Here is a 22,863-nt window from a genome sequence, read left to right as displayed (position 1 = left end):
CCAGCTGCTGAGGGGAGTGGTGAGGAATGTAGCAGTATTTACCAACCTCTTTCACATTCCTTCATCGAAACTACGCTGTAAAAATTTTATGCTCCTTAAAGCGATGGTGTTACTTAAGGGTAATAGCAGCAAGTGATACACAGCTGTTACCGTGCGATCTCACTCCCTGCTGGTAGCTGCCCTGTTACCTACTCACCAGTGCTCCGGCTGGTAAGAGTCTGTGTGGACAGGGAGAAGCCAGTCTGTACTGGTACCTGCTGTGTGAGCATGGAGACCAGATGAACTTCAATGGGTAATGTATAAATCCTCTGAAGGGCCGGGTTTCCTTGTGCTGGTTGGCAGTAGCTGTTGATGCTAATAGTAGGATGTTTGGATATGCTGCCTGCATTAACTGTATCAAGTGGAAGTGTTAAGGCAACATGAGTGATGGGCCAGTTAGTCACCTGGAGATTGAAAGACTCACAGCAATATACTTCTGAAGTTCGGTACGTGGGTGCCTTGTTGATTTAAAATAAAAGTGAGCTACAGAGTTAGAATGCAAGCTGAATTCATCACAGATGTCTGTGCTGAAGAGCTTCTAGCCAGGTTTGTCAGAGAAGGATCATCTGTCATCACTGCTCTGCTCAGGCAAAATCGACTTCTTGTTTTAAATGGCTGTGTTCTGTGCGGTTTTGTGGCACATGCTGGTTGCCCAGATCCCTCTCAAAATTACTTCACTGGAAATCTCAACACAGCCCCTGAGGGGCAGGGAGCATGATTGCTTAGGGTCTTGTAGCCTGTCTGTCTGGTAAGAAACGTGAGATATACCAGATCAGTGTACCATCTCCACCTGCCTTGTGCTGGCCGCAGCGCCGTAGCAGATCTGGCTCTGGTTGTGGTGCTGCGGGGCAAGCCGTTCTGGGATACATGCAGGATCTCACAGAGACTTCCAGAACAAAGTCACTGACTCTGTTTCTCTGCCCAGCATCACCTGCCACCTGACTTGTGGAGGAATTCAGCTCACATCTGAAACGAACTCCATTTTGTAATTGACTCTGGGGTTTTCCTGTAGGATTTGCTAGCTAGATCTCCTCTATCGTCTGGAGTGATGTGGCTGGAACAGAACAAGAAGCTAACACTATTAGAGCTGATTATGCACTAGGTCGTGGACTGACCCAGTATCCCAGAGCGGATCTGCTCAGCAGTTTAAGAAAATCCTTCTCCTTATGCTGTTTTGTAACAACAGCTGCATTTCTCTACTCCCTGTATGCAGACCGAGTTCAAAGTAGGAACAGGCATCTTCCAAAAAGCAGTGCAGCCTGTCTTTTTAAAACTTTGTGCTCCTAAATATTTTTTTAAAAAACTCCAGTAATCAGCCATTTGTACTGTATCTATCATCTTATAATTCCAGGGAGCAAAGGTTCCTTTTCCTTAGCTCTGTTAGGTGTGCCTGTATGGTTTGAAGACACGTAGTAGGTAACACTTTGTCTACCAGTGCTTTCTGTGCATGAGAGGAGCTGCTGTTCTTTCAGTATTACTTACAACAAAAACTGTTTAAGGCTCAAGTCTCAGTAGTTTAGAACCATTGTTATTCGTTTATTTAATTTTTTTTCCACACACACAAATTATTGTATCTGTAAAACTGAAGGGGAATATTAAACACACTGTCTCCCTGAGACATTTTTGGCTTGCTGTGGAATTGCAAGGTCTTGTAGGTCATACAGAAATCATCCCAAAAGCAGGTTGTCACTTCTTGGCTTTACGTGGAGCCACTGTACTGGTCTCTCTCTGCCCAGGGAAGGTACGTGGGCACCATCTGCAGAGTTCGGATTCACCCGGTCACTTATATCATGATTCAGCAAAGCTCCTCCATGCTTTTAAGCACAAATAGTTTTCTGGTAGTCTGCAGGGCTCAAAAGTTAGAATTTAGGAAGAAACGTAAGTATCTTGTTGAAAAAGTGGCAAGGAGAAAAAAATCCTCTATGCTCTGGTAATAATACACTTGCTGTAAAACCTATTCCTATAGCCATGGTGATTCGTTTCAGGGGAGCACTTTGCTGTTGAAATAATTATGGTTAACTGAAAACTATTATTAGTGACAGTCATGTTGGACACAAAAGTTACTATGACAAAAAGAAAGGGCATGGATTATGAGATGTTATAACTGCTGAAAAAGTTGTTTTTCTGTAAAGGGAGGCAACAGACAAAAGGCAGAAAAAGCACCTGAATATTTAACTAGGTGAAACTCACAGAACTGTTTTTAAGAGCTGACTGTGCTGTGCTGGTCTGGGAGGTTGTGATGGGACATATGGATGGATGTTTGGCATCTTTAACTAGTTTTAGAATTATTACTTGTTAATATTTAAATGATTGTGAACATTGTTCCCATGAAATAATTAGTCATGTCGAGTTACAGGGAGTTTATAATCGTGTTACGTTATTGAAAAGCTGCAGTTCTCACTGTATTTTACTTCGTAAGACTGGGGAACTGGAGAATTTTTATAGACTTGGGCTTGTAAATGGTTAAAATAGTCATCTGAGTCATTCTTTGGGGAAACCAAGCTGCAGCCGCCTCTGAGCTGAGTTGCAGTAACTCAGGCAGGACACAAGAGTTTGAACTTTGGCTCAAGCCCAAACCTGCTGGCCTCTCTCGGACCCCTGCAGGTGGGGGGGTGCTGATCTTGCGGTGCCTTTGAGGATGAGGTGCCTCCCAGAGAGCCCGGGTCTTGCTTTGCATGGGAGGTCTGACAAGATAAAGCACAGAGTGGTGTAGCTTCAGGCGTTTTTCAAATGTGGTTTGGTTGGGTTTTTTTTTTTTCTGTTTCTGAAACGTCAGATTGGCTCTAGCATTGCAATCCCTCGAGACAGGCACAGCTTACACAGCGGTTCCCGGGTTCTGTCTCAGTCTTGTGTCCAAGAGGATTTGTCATTTCAGGGAGGATCAGTACATTCAGTTGACATTTTTAGCTTTCTGCCTTTCTTCCCCTTTGGAAGATGCCAGTGTAATAGATCATTAGGATGTAGAATTTAAGGGACCTTTCCTTCTTGTCTCTCTCTTTCCCCCCACCCCTCTCCTCTTAATTACAGAAAGAGTCAGAGGACCAAATACTGAGTGTTTGAGCTTGAGTTTTACACTGCTTATTTGTCCCTTACAGTGAAGACTGTGTAAGGCAGTGATCTGATTTCTTCCCCTCCCGCTGCCCCCCACCATGATGAGGGCATTTGCAATCCCAATGCTCTCATTTGATACCTTGGAAGATACCTTTTACACGTGGGCAGTTGCAATGGGAGCACCTGGACATGACTACCCGTGATATCTGAGCATAGTTTCTTACTTCTTTCTTACTGCATTCTCAAGCTTGATTTTTATTTTTTTTTTCAAGTAATTGGAAAATCTGGTCCAGGGGAGGGCCAGGGCACCCTCATAACCACTGGAGAGTTGAAAGTGCTTCCTCCAGCTGGCAGTTTGTCTCCATTGACTCTAGGTTGGTGGTGGGCTTGCTAAGTCTCTTTTGGAAGTCAGCATCTAACTTAGGGAAGGTGGGTTCCCCCAGTGCTGATACTGTCTAAATCCTGAAATGGAAGCATTGGTCAGGTTTGAAATGAAATATACTTACTCAACAGTATTTTTTGCATCATCCAGTTAACTAGTTCGCTGCGTGTTGCCGATGGCCTATAGCTTCTCGATAGATTTAAGAAGGGGAGATATATGTACAGCAGAGATGGTTTTGCTGTTTCTTTTTAGTGTGCCCTTTATCTGGAAATATTTGTGCCTAATATGCTAACGTGCTAGAATGGATAACTTCACAGAGAAAAAGATTAATAGGGCTGTATCCAAACACCATACTCCTTGCACATTTACTAAAAATTTTCTCACGAGTGGAACCATTGATGTCAGTTTAGACTGGGACCTGTTACATGGGTGGGGAAGTACAATTAACATGTATTTCATTTATTTTAAGTGTGAAAATTTCCGGGCTAGTAAGGACGTGTACCACAGCAGTTCACTGTCAGATATGGTGACGACACCACTCAGCCCTGTGCAGGATGACGTATTCTGGAGCATGAGTCAAAACGAAGAACAACCCCCAAAGGTACGTGAAATTTGGGGTGTTTGGCACTATCAGTAGTTAATAGCACTCCACTCAGTTCCCCTGCGCTGTGTAGTATCAGTCCTCTGGACTTCATGAAACTCAGTGAAAATCTCATTGCTTGTACACTAACTGGGTCTCGGTAATTTAGAAAGAAGATGGAAATTTATAAGCAGGCCAGTGCTGGGATATGTATGTACATATATTATATACATATGTGTATGTATATAATACCTGCAGGATCTGCGAATGCAGGTCTTTTCCAGCCTAAATGATTCTACGACCCTATGCCGATACACTTCTTTTGTTAGACCAAGTATTTGTAGATGCCCTTTCTCTGAAAAATGTGTTTTGTTGTGGAAGAGCTCATTAGTTTGTGTAATTGAGGTGATGGTGTATTTCTTTTTAACCGAATTTCTAAGAATAAGTACAAGAATGTTTGTGTGGGGCTGTTTACATGCATGTGTGTGTGTATTCATTTCATTGCTTTGCAGCTGGGGGGGTGTGTCTGTCTCTTCCCCCAGCCCTTTGGTAGCAACGTAAGGTAATGCACCACGCAGGGAAAGCTGCATTAAATGACCGCAGATATATTTCCCTGTCTCCCTTAAATACTGACCAAGAATAACGCCAACTCTACGGAAGGGTGCAATGTCTTGTGGTCTGCACCCTGATAGATTGCACAGGCTTGGAGCAAACTGGAAGTACCTGCTGCTGACTTGCAGCTTCCAGTGTTGCTATCATGGAAGACCTCTCCACAGGTCCTGCTGAAGCATTAGTCATTTGTGGTGGTTAGCCTTATTTTTGCATTAATACAGGGTAAGCATTAGGTTTATTAACTGAATCTAAAATATCACTAGCAACCTTAAAGCATTTGATTAAATCCTTAAGGTTCCAGAAAGGACAACCTCTAAATTTTACGGCAGGGATCAGCCTGGCCATCAGAGATGCCTTTCAAGGTAAGCTCTTCGGTGTTTTATGCTTATACTAATGCTGATTTACCATCAATAGGAAAACTAAAGCCAATGTATTAAAAACAAAGCCATAAACTCAGTAACACCAAAACTGACAGGGGTTCATACCTCATTTAATAGCAGTAACAATTATTTTGTCTTTTGAGTCAGTTTGTCCACAAAAATAACTAACCAAACTTCCTCATCTTAAGCCTGAAGGAAGTATCTCAGCCAGCTTCCTTTAAATCAGTTATGTCAATCACTAAAGAGAAACAAGCCTCTTGTAGATCTCCTTCTCTTTTTCATGCAAGCTAGTTCTGTCTTCTGCTGGAAAGCCATATTTTTAATATATAAGGGCTGCTAGAGCTGTAATAATTCCTGCAACGGGTTGTTTCATTTGGTTCAGCTTGTTTGGCATGCCCAGTGGCTTGCATGCAAAGTGTGCATCTGTTTCCCAGTAAACGGGCAGCACGTTGTGCAGTCATTTAACTTCTTGTGATCTGGTTATGATCTACTTTCCCTTCGGTTAGAGTAAGTGGCTGCTGAAGGTGCAGCTTACTTGAGATCTTAGCCTGTCGACACTGGTGGTGGCAGGTGACAGTAGTAATCATCAGGGCTGCCTGGATGCTCATGCAGATGCTCTACATCAGCACCTGTGCCATTGGTTTCAAAGGGGACTTAGGTGCCTGGATACTGGCAGGGTGGGGGTCCAGCCCCAAGTCCCTGTATAGGCACTTGCAGTTACAGCTTGTGAAGCTTGTGCCTGTAGCTTTGTTTTGCTTGGTAGTAGCTTGAACAGGCTGCCTGTAGATGTATCTTGACTATTTTGGCAGTCTGCCCTTAAGTCTAGTGTAGTTTTGCATATCCCAGGAGAAAAGACCAAGGATGCAGAGAGCTCAGCAGTAAAGGGTAGCTGCCGCTGGATGTCTAATCGGGGAACATAATGCTGTGAGAAACTAGGGTTGGAGAGATCCGAAAGGGAAGTAGCTTTAGCTGACATAGCAGGATAATGTGTGGCACTTCTGATGAGCCAGGGTCAGAAACATCATCTGAAATAACTTTCAAGTCAAGTCAAGCCCTAAATGCTCTCTACTTAGGAATTATAGGAGGCAAAGCAGAAGAGAAATGTGTAAGTAAACCACAGTGTTACAAGTGAGCAGCTTCAGAGCCTGGCAGGGTGTTTTACTGCCCGGTGCATTCCTTTCTCCATTGATAAGCCAGTGATGATGTATCTTCTAGGAGGGTACTGAAGCAGGTTTCGTTATCTGTAAAAGCTGTGAGATTCTGGAATTGGGAACAACACAGATCTGAAGAGGCCAGGGGGGAAGTACATACAGTAGGGTATTTTGTAATGACTCGGGAATCTCTGTAATCTCCCAGAATGACTGCCCGAAGGAAACGCTCCATCTTTTTCTCCCACTACTGGGTGGCCCTGTTTGGAGCAGCAATGAACATAAAATTTTTGTTGATCAGTATTATATTATCCAGTAACAGCAGGGAACTCGATTCAGTGGCCTGGGAGGTCCATTCCAGTCTGTGTTCCTGTACCCAAGATAGTCTGATCTGCTTTTTGTCTTTCTGTTTAGTAACACTCATCAGCCATCCCCCAGGGGACACGCTCTGAAGCTAAACAGCAGCAGCAGCAGCACTCCGGGTGACAGGCAGTGGGAGATGGGATCTCATCAGAGCAGCCAGTCAACCTCAGGTGATTCTTAAGTCCAAGTTTTACCAGTTGAAACGTGCAAAATTCTGATCATGTGCAATGGGCTTCTGCGGGGTGTCAAGCGCTGCTTTGCAAATGGCATATTGTTTTTAATGAGGTCTTCTGGTGGTCGGCTTTTGAAAGCACTCTGATTTTATGGTTCCATGTTCCTAAAATAGAAACACTTCCTCTTTTGAGTCAAAAAGTGACTGTGAGCATATTTCCATATAGAAAATTTGAATTGCCTCAATTAAGAAAAAAAATCAGTTCTGTTGCACTTACTGACACCATTGAAACTCAGCAGAGCCAACATTACAGACATACAGACGTAATTCAATACTAATGTTCACCCGCTGGCATTTTCTGTATAGCCCTATGCTGCTTTTTTGCATTGCCCACTGAAAAGATGATACAGATGAGCAGTTGCTGTACACTAATATTTCTGCACACTAATAATGTGCCGGCTGAAGGAAGCGTGAGATTCTCTGTACAGCACCTTATGAAACATTCCTCCAGTATGCTTTGATTTGCAGAAAGATAGGAGAACTGGGAAAAAAAAAAAAAAGGAGAGGTAAGTAGTTAAAATGTAGAGATATCTCATCCAATTTAAGCAAAGTGCAACGTTGTAAGCTACTTTGGTATCATGGGTAGCAGTGTAGGAATGCAGTGGGCTTGCTCATGATGGTGCAGACTTTTTGCAGTGCAGACTTGTGTTCCTGAGACATGACCTGTGATCTGGCAGATGGGGGCATGGGGCAGAAGTGGACAGCTTTGTTCCTCTATTGTGATTCCTAAGGTCACTTTTAGGGCGGTTTCTTGCAAAGCAGTGGTGTGTTAAACACTTTGCATCCAGGTTGACTACTAAAGATGGGGAATCATGCCCAATTTGCAGCAGGGTGGATGCTAAAAATGCTCTGAAACCACACCAGTGAGCTGCTGAGGTCATTTATTTTTAAACTGAGGCTCACATTGTTAGTTTGCAAGCCCTCGATAAATGAAGACCAAATAGCTTATTTATTACACTTACACAATCAAGCCAGTTTTGCTTTCACTAACCACACAGAATGGGAAGCTTTACTTCAAGAGAAATCCAAAGCACACTTTAAACTGCTTGAGTTTTGTTTCTTTTTGCTCTTATGTCATTTTATGTTCGAATAACAGCATAGAGATGAACAACGTGCAGCAGCCCAGCTCAACTTTGCAATGTCTGCATGATGTGTACATCCTGTGCTATTTTGGCATGGGGAAATGAAAACCTCACCAGCAATGGAAAGAATAGAAAGCCTCCCTTGTGGTTTCAACTGTCTCCTTGGGTTCTTAAGTGTCATTAAATTACAGCTAGTTCTGGCTTATGGTGTTCCAGAAAGAGTTTGTTGCTTTCCCAAGCCCACAGGGATAATGAATTGGGCAGGAAAGGACTATAAATACTTTAAAGCTAATACTTCTACTGAGTTGCTTAGGTACTCGTTGACCAATAAGAGATTCTGCATTTTAAAAGCTTTGCAAAATACATGAATATGTGAAGCCATTTCGGTAAAACTATCTAAATTACCAAATACAAATCCCAATTTGTGTGAACTTGAATTCTGCCCCCTTAGCTTGCACGGGGTCCCGTTGGTAGCAGTGGGACAGCCATGGGACAGACTGCTGAACAAGGTAGACATTGAGCTGGCTCGTGTGTCCCAGGGGCAGGGTGAGGGCACGTCTGCTTTCTGTCCCTCCCTTCCCCTCCATCAGGAATTGTGTGCAGAAGACAGCAGGTCTCCAAGGCTGCTTCTGTTCTTCCCCAGGCAGCTGTGTGGGCACCGAAAGGGAAGATTCGCTTCATTACTTGCAAGCATCCCTCCTAACGTGGCATCAGCATGTGCGGACGGACGCCAGCTCCTCTAGTCTTACTTGCTTGGGTATTCAGTAGCTGTGCAAGCGTGGTGGCACATGTAGGTCCCCATGCCACTTGGGAGCGAAGCAGCTTCCTTGTAACCACTGCCTGACCTTGGGCAGTGTCACGAGGTGCCACCTGACTCGGAGTTGGCCCGCAGCAGGGGCCAGCTCTCTGCAAAAGTGAGGGCTGCTGTTAACTGCTTCCCCACGGCACAAAGTGGAAGTGGGAGCTGAGAAGTGACGCTCTGTGTGCCCCAGGGGAAGCAGGGACTGGAAAATGGTTCTCCCAGTGCCACTGTGGGAAACGGTGAATCCTCTTCTGCTTTTAGCTTGACCCCGTGCTCCTGAGTGGAGTTTAGCGCAGCTGTTTGCCCACAGTCCAGCTGGGTTTAGAAATTCGGACCCTTTAGACTGTTCTTGTGCAATAGTTTTATGAAGGACAAATCTTGGCAACACATCTGCTCATAGAAGCGTGTGTTGGGGGCCCAGGCTCCTGTACCCTCACCCTGACCCCCCCACCTGCAGCCACAGGAGTAGAGCTGGGTGCCTCCTTTGGTGCTGGAACAGGGCCAGCAGTTGCTGATATGATGAGCTGTCTCCCCTCCAGAAGAGGATCAGAAGAAGGAATTAGCATGCTCTCACCCTTTTTCCCTTGCAAGCTGCCTTCCAGTCCATGGAGCAGTTGCTGGTGTGCAGTGGGAGCATGTTGCCAAGGTTTTGGTCTGCTTGTCTCACTCTTGCAGCATTAAATCGCACCAGTATCAATTTTTATCCATAATATTGTGGCCTCCAGAACCACTGGGAAACAAGCAAAAAGGTTGCCCATTGCAACAAAGATGAAAACGAAGTATGTCAACAGACACTGGTATCTGCTTTGGGTGGTAACTATGTGTGCTTGTCTTACTGGTGTCCTTTCTCTCTCTGCTGCACCTGCATTTAAAAGAAGAAATTCTTTTTTCCCCCCATCAGGGAATCCAGGACCAGCCAAGGCGGAGAACGCTTTGTCCCAAAACCACTTGCAACTGCATAACAAGCCTGAAAAAGTTTCTCATCCAGGCCAGGTTGTGGTAGGTTCTTTTACATCCGCTGGTATTTTTGCTTTGTTCATAGTTCCCACCACGGGTCTGTCTGTGCAGGGGGCTGCTCTGGTGCTTGGCTGGCTGAGGAGCCGGAGCCTGCCGGAGGGGCTGGCTGGAGCTCGCTGCCCTGTTAGTGTCGTCCCATCAGCTTTTGGTCCACGTCTGACTTGTGTCCAGCTCAGCTCGTCGGCGGGGAGTTCAATTTTCCTGAACCTGATGATAAATCTTTAGAAAGGATTAAACTAATATTTCAGGAGGTCCAGTTGTTGTGCAGCCCTAAAGTCAAAATTATGCCAGTGACTTGTGCAAGTATCCAGTGTGGAAGTGCCCGGCAGTGTGCTGCCAGGCTGTGACACTCAAGGCTGCGCTGCCTCTCCGTTCGCTGACGTGCCCCCGCTGGAAGGGGTGTTGGCTACTGCTTTCCCACATTTACTGAGGCATTCCTTTTCTCTGGGGGGGGTTGGGGGTGGGATGCCTAGCAGACAACTGGAGCTCACAGTGCCTTCTGCAGGAGCTCTTGTGTGGCACACTTGGCATTTTAAAAGTTTGTGGGATGCTTGGCATTTTAAAGCCTGGGTGGCTCCAGGGGATGGCTGCAGCTCACCAGAGTCCCCAGCCCCTCCTGGCTTGTCAGGGACCGGAGCTTTGGAGAAGACTCTGTGTTTAGGGCATTGCCGCTGGTGTGAGTTGCTGTGGGGCTGGGGTGTCTCGCTGCCCTGGGGGGGTGAGCCATGGCTGTGCTGGTGTTGCTTTCCCAGCCCAAAGGTGCTTTGCACCCCTTGGCCCAGGCACAGCCCGTGCTCAGACATGGCCCCACAAGCCTCCAGGTAGCCCAGGGCTAGAACGAGACTCAGGCTGGTGCAGTCCTCTAGTCCTGGTGCAGAGCACTCCTTTCCTCGTGCGAAACGAGGAAGGACTTCTCTGCTCTTGCAAAGCGTGAAGGTTGAATCATGAAGACCGAGTCACAAAGACATCAACTTCCTAATAAAGCATTTTTGGTGTGGAAGTTGCAATAACTATATGTGCTGGGTCAGTAAAATACTGCATGTGCTCTTTAGCGATGGGCTCTGCCATGAGAGAAAAAAAATCAACTGAGTTTTCTTTACTCAGAGTCCAGGCTCCTTTGCCAAGGTGAAGGATGGTGCCAACTCATTCTTAAAAGCAGCAGACTATTCCTCCTCAAGTGATGAAGTTGGCAGTAGTGATGAAGAGGACACGAACCACACAAGGTTTGCTTGATTTTTATTTCTCTTCCATTATTACTATTATTTTCTTCCTTTTTATTACACACTTTTAAATACCTGGAAAAGGTTGGCATGCATAAATACTGCTTTCCCTCAGAAGTTACTATCAGTCATTTATGTCAGTTGTAATTAAGCAGTTTAATCACACTGTAATGAACTCCCAGGGGTGAGTGTTTGCTCCATCAGATGTATGCAGTGTAATAAGCTTTGATGACTTGCTGCTCTGGGACAATGAAGAAATGTCTTCTTTTAACTGAATATCAGTAAGTAGTGCTTTTATAGAGATAACTTCACATTGATCTACGTGTAAATGGAATATTTGAAGGAATAAAGGAGAGGGAAAGAAAACTGCACGCATTCATGCTAAATACAGGTTACAGTTAAAAAAGCAAGGTAAACATGACCCTTGTATTCAGAGAGTCTCTTCGCTGTGGGAGAAATAATTACCACTGGAAAGCTGATTCCATCACCATGGCTATTTATAAAGAGGGAATAGCATAAGCAGGGTATGTTTTTGTAAAATTTGCAGTATTTTTAGCATTTTTATTTTGCACAATTTCTGTGGTTGCCAGATGATGCTGTGGCTCGTACCAAGCTGATCTCACCTGAACTGTTTCCCTTTAGCTTTCCAGTTCCTCTTGTTGATTTTGTGACTGACATCTTGTGGTGTTTTACATGTCATACAAAATGTGTATGGTGCTGAGAAATAACAGAGCGCAAATAGCTTGCTAGTCCAAGTGAGAGAGAGTCAGGGGGTCAGTTGGCCAGCCCTGCTGTGTGGAACAGCAAACGGAATTATTTTTTAGCATCGATGAATGAAACTTCTAATTTTCTTGCAAAGAGACTTTGGTTTAATTCAAGTTCTAGGATTTACTTGGAAGTGCACCACGAGGCCACAGAGCTCTCTGGGATGGGGCTTTTGCTCTTCTGACATGATTGCACATGCAGTGTTGTCAGTCCTCGGGAAGAGATGCACAGATTTGTAGCACTGTTGGCACGCTGTTGTGTTGGCCTGGTACCAGTCCTTTCCCCTGGGCTGCTCTGAGGAAGGTAGAGTTTTTGTGCCTGCATATGCTCCTAATTTGCATTTCTGACGTCAGTTTTCAAAGCTGAAAAACCTTGTAGCCTATTCAGCGCACCTGAAAGAGCTGTCTTTTTACTGTAATGCCTTTATTTTCTTGCTGCTCCTCTTCCAAACCACCTTATTCTGGTCTGTAAAAAGTTTCGTTCACTCTAGGTCATAGAATTTATCCTAGACCTCAGAAAGACTCTACATAAAAATATGGATTTGCCCTGTAGCAATGACTTTGCTGTGTAAGTGTTAGGTCGCTGTGATCCTTGCATGCTGCAATGATTTGAAGGAGTGGTATCACTGCCTTTGAAAATCTGCATGTGTTATTTGCATCTCCTCTGTGTGTGAGATCCACCAGTCCTCTAGAGAAAGTGGAATGAGCGCGATGATCCCTGTCAGGTTTGCCTTCCCGTGCACACAGCCACCGCAAGAACTACTGCAGAATCAGAAGTATAGTGTCGTCTGTTAGCAAAGTCCCTTCACCTTGGCTGAACGTCATTTGTATTAAAAGAGAGATACTTTGGGAAAGACATCCTGATTATTACCAAGTAAATAGCAAAAAAGATAGTGATCAAAGTGAAAGGAGCAGCCAGCACTGAAACTTTGCATATTTAGGATAAAGTGAAGGTTTTTCTTTCTCTTGCTGTCTAAAACATGTGAGTGTAGGATCTGACGTCCCTTGCAGTCTGTAGGGCTGTTTCTCTGTGGGCTTTGGCTGAAACACCTTGGTCCAAGTTTTAGATGGCTATTGAAAACAGTCTGTGTTTTCTTGTTCTTACCTGGGCTGTGGAATGGCTTTTGATGTCCACGCTCCAGCTTTTATGGAGGTGCCCAGTAGGACTGGGTTTGGAACATGCATATGTGCAAGATAAAAAACTTCATATTCTCTTGGATGAATCCTGTTAACCACCCTGAGCAGGCTTATTTCTGAGGAAGCCACGACTAAGGGCAGCTGTCTTTCACCAGTAAAACAACTTCTGGTCTTGTTTTTCTTTATAGTGAGATGAGCCAGAATTCTTCCTCACACACCCACCAGATTTTTATTTTAAGGAATCCAGCATCTTACCTGCTTGCGTAGCATATCTGTTCCATTGATGCTCATTTCTCCTGCTCTGCTGAGAGTGCTTCCTCCTGCAGTGCCTGCAGCAGTCACAGTCCCCCTAAAACACTGAGTTTCGTGGGACTCATTCTGTAGAGTTCAGTTGCCTCTCTCTGCCTTTATATATACTGTTCCCTACCAAAATTTGGACAAGGTGGGTGCAGGTGTGTGCTTTGCTAGGAAATAGTTTCTCCCTCTACTAAGTGGGAGGTTGGCATCATTTAAGATCAGCTGCTGCTTGCTTTCCGGATAAGAACAGGTCCTTGCACTCACCATTGATCCTACTCCATATCTTGCCATTCCTTCCAAGTTTAGGATGCAAATATTTATATGATGACCCGAAACAAAACAAAACAAAACAAAAAACAAACAAACCAAAAAAACCACCACCACAACAACAAAAAAAAAGCCACAAAAACTTCTACTCCTTCACTGCGATCTTCAGTTGGTAGCTTTTTCACCAGACCTTCTTTGTTACCACATTGGGCATTTGAAAAAACAGACCCTTACAATCTACCAGTTCTCATGTGGCTCTGGTAGGGCTCTTCACACCAGCATCCTGAATCCAGTCAGTTTTATTTATACTGGAAAGGCAGACATGTAATAGGCTTAAATGGATTGCAGTAATAAATGTATGTAAATAAATAAGTGGAATAGATAATGTGGGTGGAAATGCACAGAAATGGGGCCAGAGCCTCCCTGACAGAAGTCTGAGGCAGCTCCACTTGGGTGAAGAAGTTTAAAATGCAGATACCACGGGTTGCGTGGGAGGCAATAGTATGCTAGGGAATATCACAGCAGGTGCTTGCCTTGTTCTTGCTCTTTGTTCAGGTGTCTGCTTTTGGTCACTGTGGAAGGCAGGATGCTGGGCTAGGTGGGCTTTTGGCCCCAGCCAGTCCAGCGCGTTCTTCTGTCTCTGTGTGCACTGGGCAACATTCTCTTTCTTTCTTTGTACGTAAGGTGAGGATGTCTGTGTTTCAGGGACTGATTCACAGTATGAAATCCCAGTGTAGCCTGTCTTTAGGCACTGGCAAAGATACTGTGACACAGTGGAGCCCCGGCTCTCCCCCTGGCAAGTGCAGGTGATGTTCTTTCTCTGGAAAGCAGGGTAGCTCATCATTGCACTGTGCCGGGTAGTGTACAAGGTTGAGACAGGAGCAGTTTTGGAGCAGGCAGTTCTCAAATGACAGCTTGAGGGACCAGCTTCCACTTGCCTGAGCTATGCGTTGTTGGAAAAAGGATGAGTGAAATGCAGGGAGATGAAGGGATGCTCTGCGTCAAGGTGGGGATGCTCTGCATCGAGGTGGGGAGAGCTCCCTGCTGTGTGCGAGTGGTCGTCAGGCTCGAGTCCATTCAGGCACATCCACAGACTAATCAGCTTGCTTTTGTGCAAGAACCTGTAAGAGTAACTAGTGAATGTTAATTATGCTTTGAACATGTGTATGTGTGTGGAGGGGTCTTTTTGGGTTTTGGGGCTCTTTTTTTTTTTTTTTTTTTTTTTTCTCCCTCCCTCCCCTCTGAACTAGTTCTGTTCATTAATTGGAGTTTGTTACCAGGCAACTGCTAAGCAGCAGAGTGGCAGATTTCTCAAGGACGAGAGTACCAGATGGAATTGAACTGAAACCCCAAAGCACTGTCACAGAACAGAAGGTAATTTGGCCATTTGTAAGGGGGTGGGTACAGTTGGGGGGGGAGCCAGATCGTTAACATGCATGATAAACGCTGTATTCGTTTCTTCTCGGCAGCACTTTCTCTCTGAAGTCCTGCTCTGTCATTGCAAATTATAGCTCTAAGCCTTGAAAAAATGTGTACCTTCAGGGTTTGTGCTTCCTATAAAAATACTTACATTTAGGTATGGAATTGTGCTTCTTTATTTGTCCTTGTTATTGACCTGGTAGTAGTTTCTGATGCCAACGTATTTCTTGAAGGCGTTGGGCAGGTCGCAAAAAGCAACACTGTTGATTATTGTTGGTGTGCATTGTGGCTGTTTTTAAAAATCTTGACATTTTTTTATTCCAATTTAAAGAAACCTACCTCTTACTACTTAAATTATTACCAGAAGAGGGGAAAACCACCTTACCTTTCCCTACTGGCTTAGCAAAAATACACGTCTTCTCGCATGTCATGTTGTGGTTCCTTCCCGGCTGTAGTTTCTAGTAGAGACTTTGTCATGTGGATTTTCCCCTGTGATAAACATCAGTGCAGAAAAGATGAAGACAGAAAAAGCAGAACAATGTTCTTTGTGGTCAAAAACAAAAAAAAAAAAATCACAGTAATAAGACTGGCACTCAGCGTCAGAACACTTCTCACGTATTACTGAGTGTACTTCTGTTTCACAGATCAGGATAATAAATTGCTGTGAAACTGGTGTTTTCCCCAGAGCTGCTTGTATGAGCTGTGGCAGGGCTAGGAAGAAAAAGGAGTTTTCATTACCTCTAGTGGGATTTCTAAGCTTCAAACCAGAGTGGCATCCTTCTTGACTGAGAATGGGAAGTCCCACTTCACCTTTGTCACACCATCTCCGAGGAGGAAAGACCCTGCTTCAGAGAAGGAATTACAAACGGGGCATAAATCAGTATTTCTTTTGTGGTAAAGCAGCCCAGTGCTTTGCCTCTCCCCTGATATCCAGGCTTTGGAAATAGGCTGCTTGAGGGAAAGGAGATGGATGAGGTCTTTGAGGCCCAGACTGAGGATGAGGCAGGATGGAGAAGAGTGGAGGTCACATTTTCTGATGGGTTTGGGGAGGACGATGCAGGAGTGAGAATGGACAGATCACTGCCGCCTCTCCTAACAAACCTTCCCTGATGCCTCCAGTCTTCTCCCTCCTCCTGACGCAGACTCCTGTCCCTTCTGCCCACCTCTGCTTCACCAACCACAGCCGTCATGAGTCTCCATGACTTGTTCCAACATCCCTTTCCCTGGCCCATCAGCACGAACTGGTTTGAGGTAGTTTGAATGGCCCAAATGATTTGAATGGGCGTTCGGTTGAGTTCAGCTAGATCTGACTCAAAACTGGACAAAAAAGCCCCGTGCTGGCTTGATTCCCTAATCTTATACTGGCACGTGTGTTTTGGGTTGGGTTGGGGTTTTATATATAAATCAAAATGTATAATACTTAGACCATCCATTTGACTTCTAGTTAATGACTTGTCTTTTAAAAGGCAAATATATTTTATTTAGAATTATCTACCTTTTTTATTTTTCTTTTCATATTTTGGCCAGCATTGAAAAAAGCTGATCTGATTTCAGTTGGTTGTTTATCAAAGTCTGTATGATGCACAGGCTTACCTTGAATTCAACCAGCCAGGAGCTGCTCATGTTTGGTGGTGCTTTTTGCTTCGGTGTAAATCAGGAGGAATTTTCTGGTGTAGCGGTTGGCTCCCATCATATTCTGCATTCTGGTGCCGATGGCTTTCAGGTACCCTGACCGATCATGGCCAGGGGTGGATCCCCCTGCACTGCCCGTCCCATCTGGGACACCGCTTGCTTTACACGTCCCATCATTCTTCTACTTAAAGCTTCTAACCGTGTATTCCCAGAAAGTGACCTCTGACTGTATTTTCTGCTGTCAGGGAGAGAGCATGTGTCATGCCTCAGACCTTACGTGGTTTACAAGTATTTCCTTGAAGCTGGTCACCAGCCATCATTGCACTGGAAATGCTGATACTGGATCCTACTGAATGTCATCATTCTAGACTAAGCTTTCCTAATTCACTGAATGGACAGTAGCGATGAAATGAATGCTAAGGGTGCAGAACTGAGAGGTACCTGCCTCTGAGTGTGGTGGGCAGAGGTCAGATCTGTAACGTTAGGACAAGCCATTTGATTCTGTCTCAAGTGTGTCTGAGGTTGAAGTTGCTTCTTTACCTGTGGTTGAGGAAATGTGGATGAGGAACGTTTGTGGAGCACTTCAGGAGTGGAAGCCAGTGTTGGTTTCTCAGGTGTTTGCCACACGCTTTTTTGTGTTTAATTATTTATTTTAATCTTTCCATAGGGTTTGTCTTTACATGATGCGTCACGCAGAGCACTCCTCCCCATATGCTCATTATCTCTTGTCCTAACTAACAGGAGTTGCATAGTGCATTGGACGTATGCTAAATTGGGAGTTTAACTCTATGTTCTCATGTGCAGGATCAGATTTTAGGGAAACAAATCTCTGGCACCCCAGAAGGCCTCTGGAGCGTGAACAACCAGAACTATCTCCTGCCAGATCTCCTCCAGCAAAGCCAAATTTCAGACTCGCCTGTGAACCCACCAAAAGTGCCACTGACTAGCCAGGAACCTCAAAACAAACCTCTGAATAAGGTAAGAGGTAAACTACAGGTTGAATGAGTTTGTACCATCATTTTCCCCAACCGTTAAGAGCTGAGGCTGAGAGCATTTTAACTTCATCTATCCTGCCTTTTTTTATTATGAGATTTTTCACCACATCCCTTCTTTTCCTGAAAAAAATTATCTAGGGGATGGGTAAGAAATCTTGCAATCCCTAACGAGATTTTCTTGTTCCACTTGTTTACCCCCATCTCCCTTGCTGCTCCCTGTTCTTTCCTTCAGTTTTTTCCTCCCCTTTTACCTGAGCTAGAAGGGCTTGTACCCTCAGCTCCTGTACCTGTCACATCAGCAACGCAGCGCTCTCGCCTGCCTCTGTGCGTTGTCCCTGGCTCTCCCCATCCCGGTGCCCGGCGGGGTGGGCAGGGGCTGGGGCAGCGTGACGCAGCAGCCCTGAAGGGACCCCAGCACTGCTGTAGGCACAGGCAGCTCTGGGGGAGAAGTGTGTCCCTGGAGGTGAGTGACAGCTCTGTCAGGGGGTCACATCCTGAACTGCCTTATCTGAGGCACCAGCATCCCCTTGCTGCAAGGGGGTTGGGGCAGACGGGGCAGCGGGGAGTCACGGGCGGGCTGGTCGGAGGAACCGGTGATCTCAGTGCAGTGCAGCCTGGCTGAGCATCCCAGCACAACTGCTCAGGCCACCTGTTACTGAGTTTGTACCGTGGGTCTGCTGCTTTAAGACTCTTCATCATGGCTGAGTGTGCTGCATCCCCATTCTTCTGAACCTCGGAGGCACCCCACTGCTGTGCGCTGCCCGCTCCCCTAGAATGGCCCTCCTGAAGCAGCTCTTGTTTTTCGTTGCAGACCCCGTGCACTGAAAGCACGCCGTCAAAGAGCAGCACCTCGTCTACAACATCGTTTACTTCATTCATAGATCCTAGACTTCTGCCCATCACCCCTCCCACCAGTCCAGTAGGACCTTCCTGTAGCTCTCGTGAGTATGCTTCACCCTTCTCATAAAATGTCACTCCTGGTTTCTTTTTCTGGGGGGAGTGGGGAGGGCCTATTGCTTGGAAATGGAGACTGACAGTAACATCTCCAGAAACCAAACCTGCACATAGCTGTGAATGTTCAATGCACTGCTTCTGCCCTTCTTCCAGATGTGCTCTGCTCTGCTGCTGTGCTACCACAGTGCTTACTGAGGAATGCCTGAGGAATTTTCCAGATGTGTATTTGGTTTTTGTTTTTTTTTCCCCTCTGGCTACATAATGCTCCCAAGGTGTTTTCTCATGCCTCTGGGGTTTCTTTCATTCAGCCATAAACAGGTCAAATGTGAGCTGTAGCCAAATGCTTACGTTTTTCATGATCGCCTGTGTCTTTCATTCTAGCATCCAGTGCAAAGCCTGAGCCTGGCAGGAGAGAAAATGCCAGGAAGGGCTCCGTTGTCAATGTCAACCCGACGAATATCCGCCCGCAGAGCGACAGTCCAGAAATTCGTAAATATAAGAAGAAATTCAACTCAGAGGTCCTTTGTGCTGCGTTGTGGGGTAAGCTCAGAAGTACTTGGGCATGTGTGTGGAGGGAAGGCAGCAGCTGGAGAGGCTGGCAGTATGTGCCAGGCGGATTTCACAGTTGTATTGAGCTTCTCCCATCAGAAAACCCTGGAGCGGATCGCCAAGCAGATACCCGAGTCACTCACGTGGCGCTGCCTTCCTGGTAGAAGGTGGCAAACAGATGACTCACAGTCGCAAAGGATTTTGTGCCTCAGAATGAGAAAATGTTTTGGTTGGGCACCAAACTGAAACTGCGTTCGTTGAAAGAACCAGAAGTTGCAAATGTTTTAGTAGCTTATGCAGCTCATGATGCTTACTCCTGGCTGAGCTGCAGAGCAGTACAGCTGGTCACACTAAGCCCTGACCCAGTGGAAATAATCCAAACCTGAAGCTGTTTGCTCTCGTGTGTGTGAGGTATTCCAAGACTCTGAAGCAGGGCAGGCACCAGTGTTCCCCGAAGCTTGGCTTCCTTAGGTCCTGCTGTCAGTGCTTACTCAGAACCTCGCTGGATCACCCCTTTTACAGGGTTGGCTTCATATAGCGTAAAACCAAGATGAATGTAGTCCTTGTCCCAGTCTCTGGCTAAGCTCTTGACTTATTTTAACCATCTTCCTACTTTGGAAGAACAGATGTATTCTATGGGGCTCACCCAGCCTTTTACTACTACTCAGTTTTTGAGTCTGGAATGGCAAATAAGTCAAGCAGACGCAACATTATCCGAAGGAAATATAGATTTCCAGTTTACAGCTTCACAGATTTTGTGTAATGTATGTTTGTAGGAGTCCAGGATTTCAAATTAAGAATGGAGCTGTGTGGCAAGGACTGTAGATGTGCCTTGAGGTTGAAGAGCACCAGCTACTTGTCAGAGCATCGCCAGTAGAGGAGGTTGCTTGTTATAGCGGGGTACCTCATGTGGTTTCTTTAGAACCTGCTGATTAGGAAACATAGCTGTCATGCCAGCCGAACATGTTTTTGACATCCTCTGATGTTAGCAATCCACTAAAGCTTTCACTTCCTTGGGAGCAGGTGGATTTCAGAGGGATTTGCTCCTTGAATTTGGCATTTGAAAACATTCTTGCAAAACAGACTTTTCGTAAACACGCACTGTGCTTCCTCATAACAGCAGCCCTTTTTCCCACAAGTTTGGTCCTCCAGTGTTTTGAGTGTTGTATTTGGAGAAAGAGGGAAATTTTATTGTTATTTTTGTCTCTTAATTGGTAGACACTTTTAGATCATTTAGTTGGATCTCCTGTGTTGCCAGTGGAGTGGATCTGGACTGGGACTTTTGCAGTGCTCACAGGCACTTCCCAAGGTCACCTGAGGAGCTGGAGTTCACAAAGCATTTTCCTTTTTGTTTACATCAACATTGACCTCAGCGGAACTATCCTTGAATATCCTTCAAGTTACATGGGCATATAAATGTTCTGCTAGGTAAAAACTGTAATGGTGAAATCCTTTTTTCTTCTATTCATTTTTCTGGGAGGTCATCCACAGAGCAACAAAGAAATTATCGGGTACCATTAAGTGAGACTAAATAAGAATCAGCTCTCAAAACAGTGAACACTTGGTGGCCTCTGAATCGTTAGGTGATTTATGCAGGATTTTTTTTCCATGTATCAACAGGAGTAAATTTACTGGTGGGAACAGAGACTGGATTGTGGCTGCTGGACAGAAGTGGGCAAGGCAGAGTTTATTCGCTGATTACAAGGAGGCGATTCCAGCAAATGGATGTTCTGGAAGGACTCAATGTGCTAATTACTATATCAGGTTAGTTCAGTGTCTAAAAGTATCTGACCTGCACTGGGGTTGGAAGCAATTAAAAAGAAGAATTGGGTTATAAACTAGGTTGAGGAATTTCCTCTTACAGAAAAACACAGGACAGTTATTCTTGTTAATAGGAAAACTCTCTTGAATTTTTAAACATTTACATTCTCATTTCAGAGAGGCTTTGGGATGTTTCATTACCTGGGTAATGTTTAAAATGGTTTGGGGGAAGTACGAAGTGTTTCATATCCTTAAAATGAACTGGCTCTCAGCAAGTTACAGTTTGTCACTCTTTTTGCTTGTTTCTGTGATGGGTGAGCATTTATCAAAGTGCAATTCTATTAAAATATCATTAAGTAGCCTCAATCTGTGTTCAACAAGATGTACGAGTGGTAACATGAGAGTGATCTGTACTGTGAAAGCATCAGTAACATTAAATGGAGTAGCACCTCCAACGACTGCTGACAAACAGCTTGGACTCTGCCCTGCAGGGTACTGGGGCCTGTATTCCCCGTGGATGAGAGCGGCCTCAAAGGATGCTTAGTACATAACAAGGTCAGAGATGTAGGTCCAGCAAGGAATTGCAGCTCCTTGTCTTCCGTCCAGACTTCCCATGGTAGATGACGGCAAGAGCTGGACCATGTGGCCAGGTCCAGTTGGTTATGTGACACAGTCCTTCTCTTTAGACCAACCTGTGATCCCAGGCTGATGTTAATCATATGTACTTAAGCACTAAAGTGACAGAAAGACAGACTGAGATGAAAGATGACAAAGTCTTTCTCACCTGGAAAGGCATCCAAAAGAAAATAGCTGCCTTTAATGAAGATAGTCAGTTAATTAGCACTAAATGAGTCATGCAAAATGGCCATTGTAGGCCATGGCTGTGTTCCTTCCTTCACATCAAAGAGTGAATGCCAGATAACGTGATTATTTCTGATAACACATGCCTCTGTAGAGACCTATTCTTTGGCCTGAGGGAAGAATTTTAGTCAGGTGTGAAAAGCTTGCATGCAGCTTGAGTCACGAAGTAATTGCGTGTGCCACAGGCCATAGGGCTGCTGGTGTTCCAGGTGCCTCCTGCGCGTCGCCATCCGCGAGGCACAAACACCCGCTCTACCCAAAGTCACCAAACTGGCTTTTTGTGAGCGTGGGAGCGTTTGTGCTTCAGTGAGTTAAAGCGTTATGTCTGTCTTATCTTGCAAATCCTAGGGAAGAAGAATAAGTTGAGGGTATATTACTTGTCATGGCTGAGAAATAAAATTTTGCGCAATGATCCAGAGGTGGAGAAGCGGCAAGGCTGGGTGTCTGTGGGTGACCTGGAAGGCTGCGTACACTACAAAGTCGGTAAGGACTTTTTGGTTTTTTTCCTCAGAGAGTTGTTTAATCATCCTTTTGCATTTCGGGACACCAACCTTTTTCTTCAGCTCTGTTTCAGGATTGTATTGGGCTGAATACCTCCGGGTTCTTTCAAACCTCCTTGTTTGACGTGGCAGGTGCTTTGCTCCTGTCATTCCAGGTAGCATCTCTTTTTGCAGCAGTTAGCAGGTGATGTTACGGGTATTCCCTATGATGGCTGAAAGAAGGGAGTGCCAGCCCTGGTCTGTTGTTCAGTTAGTGGTTTAGAAAATCTGTAGTTATTTAAGGTTTTAATTAGGCTGATCTTTTCCACCTCTGTGCTTCCCTCCTGGCCCGGAGTAACTGCTAAGAAACTGGACTAGTAAAGTACTAGTAAATCACATTTGTGCGATGTCCGTAGGTAGATCAGATTGGATGTGCTACAGATCATTCCTGTCTTGAGATCATAAAAGAACTAAATATACCTTTGTTTAAACTTACACACTGGGAATGGTACTGTAGCAGCTGAAAAGCCGTCTTGCTTTTATTTGGCTTTCAGGCAGTTCATTCTTGAAGGTCAACATCAGTGTTGTGGTAGTTCCTGTCATTTAACTGAGTGAGGGGTGTGATATATAGCACAAATTTTGCTTTGGTGAAAGATGGTATGTGAAAGTGGCACTTTTTTCAAAGTCAAATAGAGAAATGATATAGAGGAATGCAGGAGACGGAGAGGTGGCTGACTCATAAATATTTTGTTTGACTTTTTTTTTTCCTGCTTTTATATCTCATGGTTTTAAAAGTGGCAAGGGTTAAATCCAAGAAAGAATGTGAAACAGATGTGCATT

General features: G+C 45.0%; 1 protein-coding gene across 6 annotated transcripts in view; it reads left to right on the top strand.

Annotated features, from left to right (window-relative positions):
- NRK (Nik related kinase) overlaps positions 1 to 22,863 on the top strand; it is a 105,676-nt gene that overhangs the window by 66,470 nt on the left and 16,343 nt on the right. For all 6 annotated transcript variants that reach the window (XM_056359457.1, XM_056359456.1, XM_056359454.1 and 3 more), the window contains 11 exons: positions 3,942 to 4,073; positions 4,959 to 5,026; positions 6,607 to 6,725; positions 9,573 to 9,670; positions 10,793 to 10,911; positions 14,654 to 14,747; positions 17,229 to 17,402; positions 18,231 to 18,360; positions 18,755 to 18,913; positions 20,543 to 20,686; positions 21,893 to 22,027. In XM_056359457.1, the coding sequence (XP_056215432.1) occupies positions 3,942 to 4,073; positions 4,959 to 5,026; positions 6,607 to 6,725; positions 9,573 to 9,670; positions 10,793 to 10,911; positions 14,654 to 14,747; positions 17,229 to 17,402; positions 18,231 to 18,360; positions 18,755 to 18,913; positions 20,543 to 20,686; positions 21,893 to 22,027 (1,372 nt within the window). The remainder of the gene's footprint in view (positions 1 to 3,941; positions 4,074 to 4,958; positions 5,027 to 6,606; positions 6,726 to 9,572; positions 9,671 to 10,792; positions 10,912 to 14,653; positions 14,748 to 17,228; positions 17,403 to 18,230; positions 18,361 to 18,754; positions 18,914 to 20,542; positions 20,687 to 21,892; positions 22,028 to 22,863) is intronic.

The sequence above is a fragment of the Falco biarmicus genome, chromosome 14, assembly GCF_023638135.1.
Source record: "Falco biarmicus isolate bFalBia1 chromosome 14, bFalBia1.pri, whole genome shotgun sequence".
Classification (NCBI taxonomy): domain Eukaryota; kingdom Metazoa; phylum Chordata; class Aves; order Falconiformes; family Falconidae; genus Falco; species Falco biarmicus.
The sequence above is the reverse complement of the archived record's forward strand: the minus strand, read 5'-3'. Positions and strand labels throughout refer to the sequence as shown.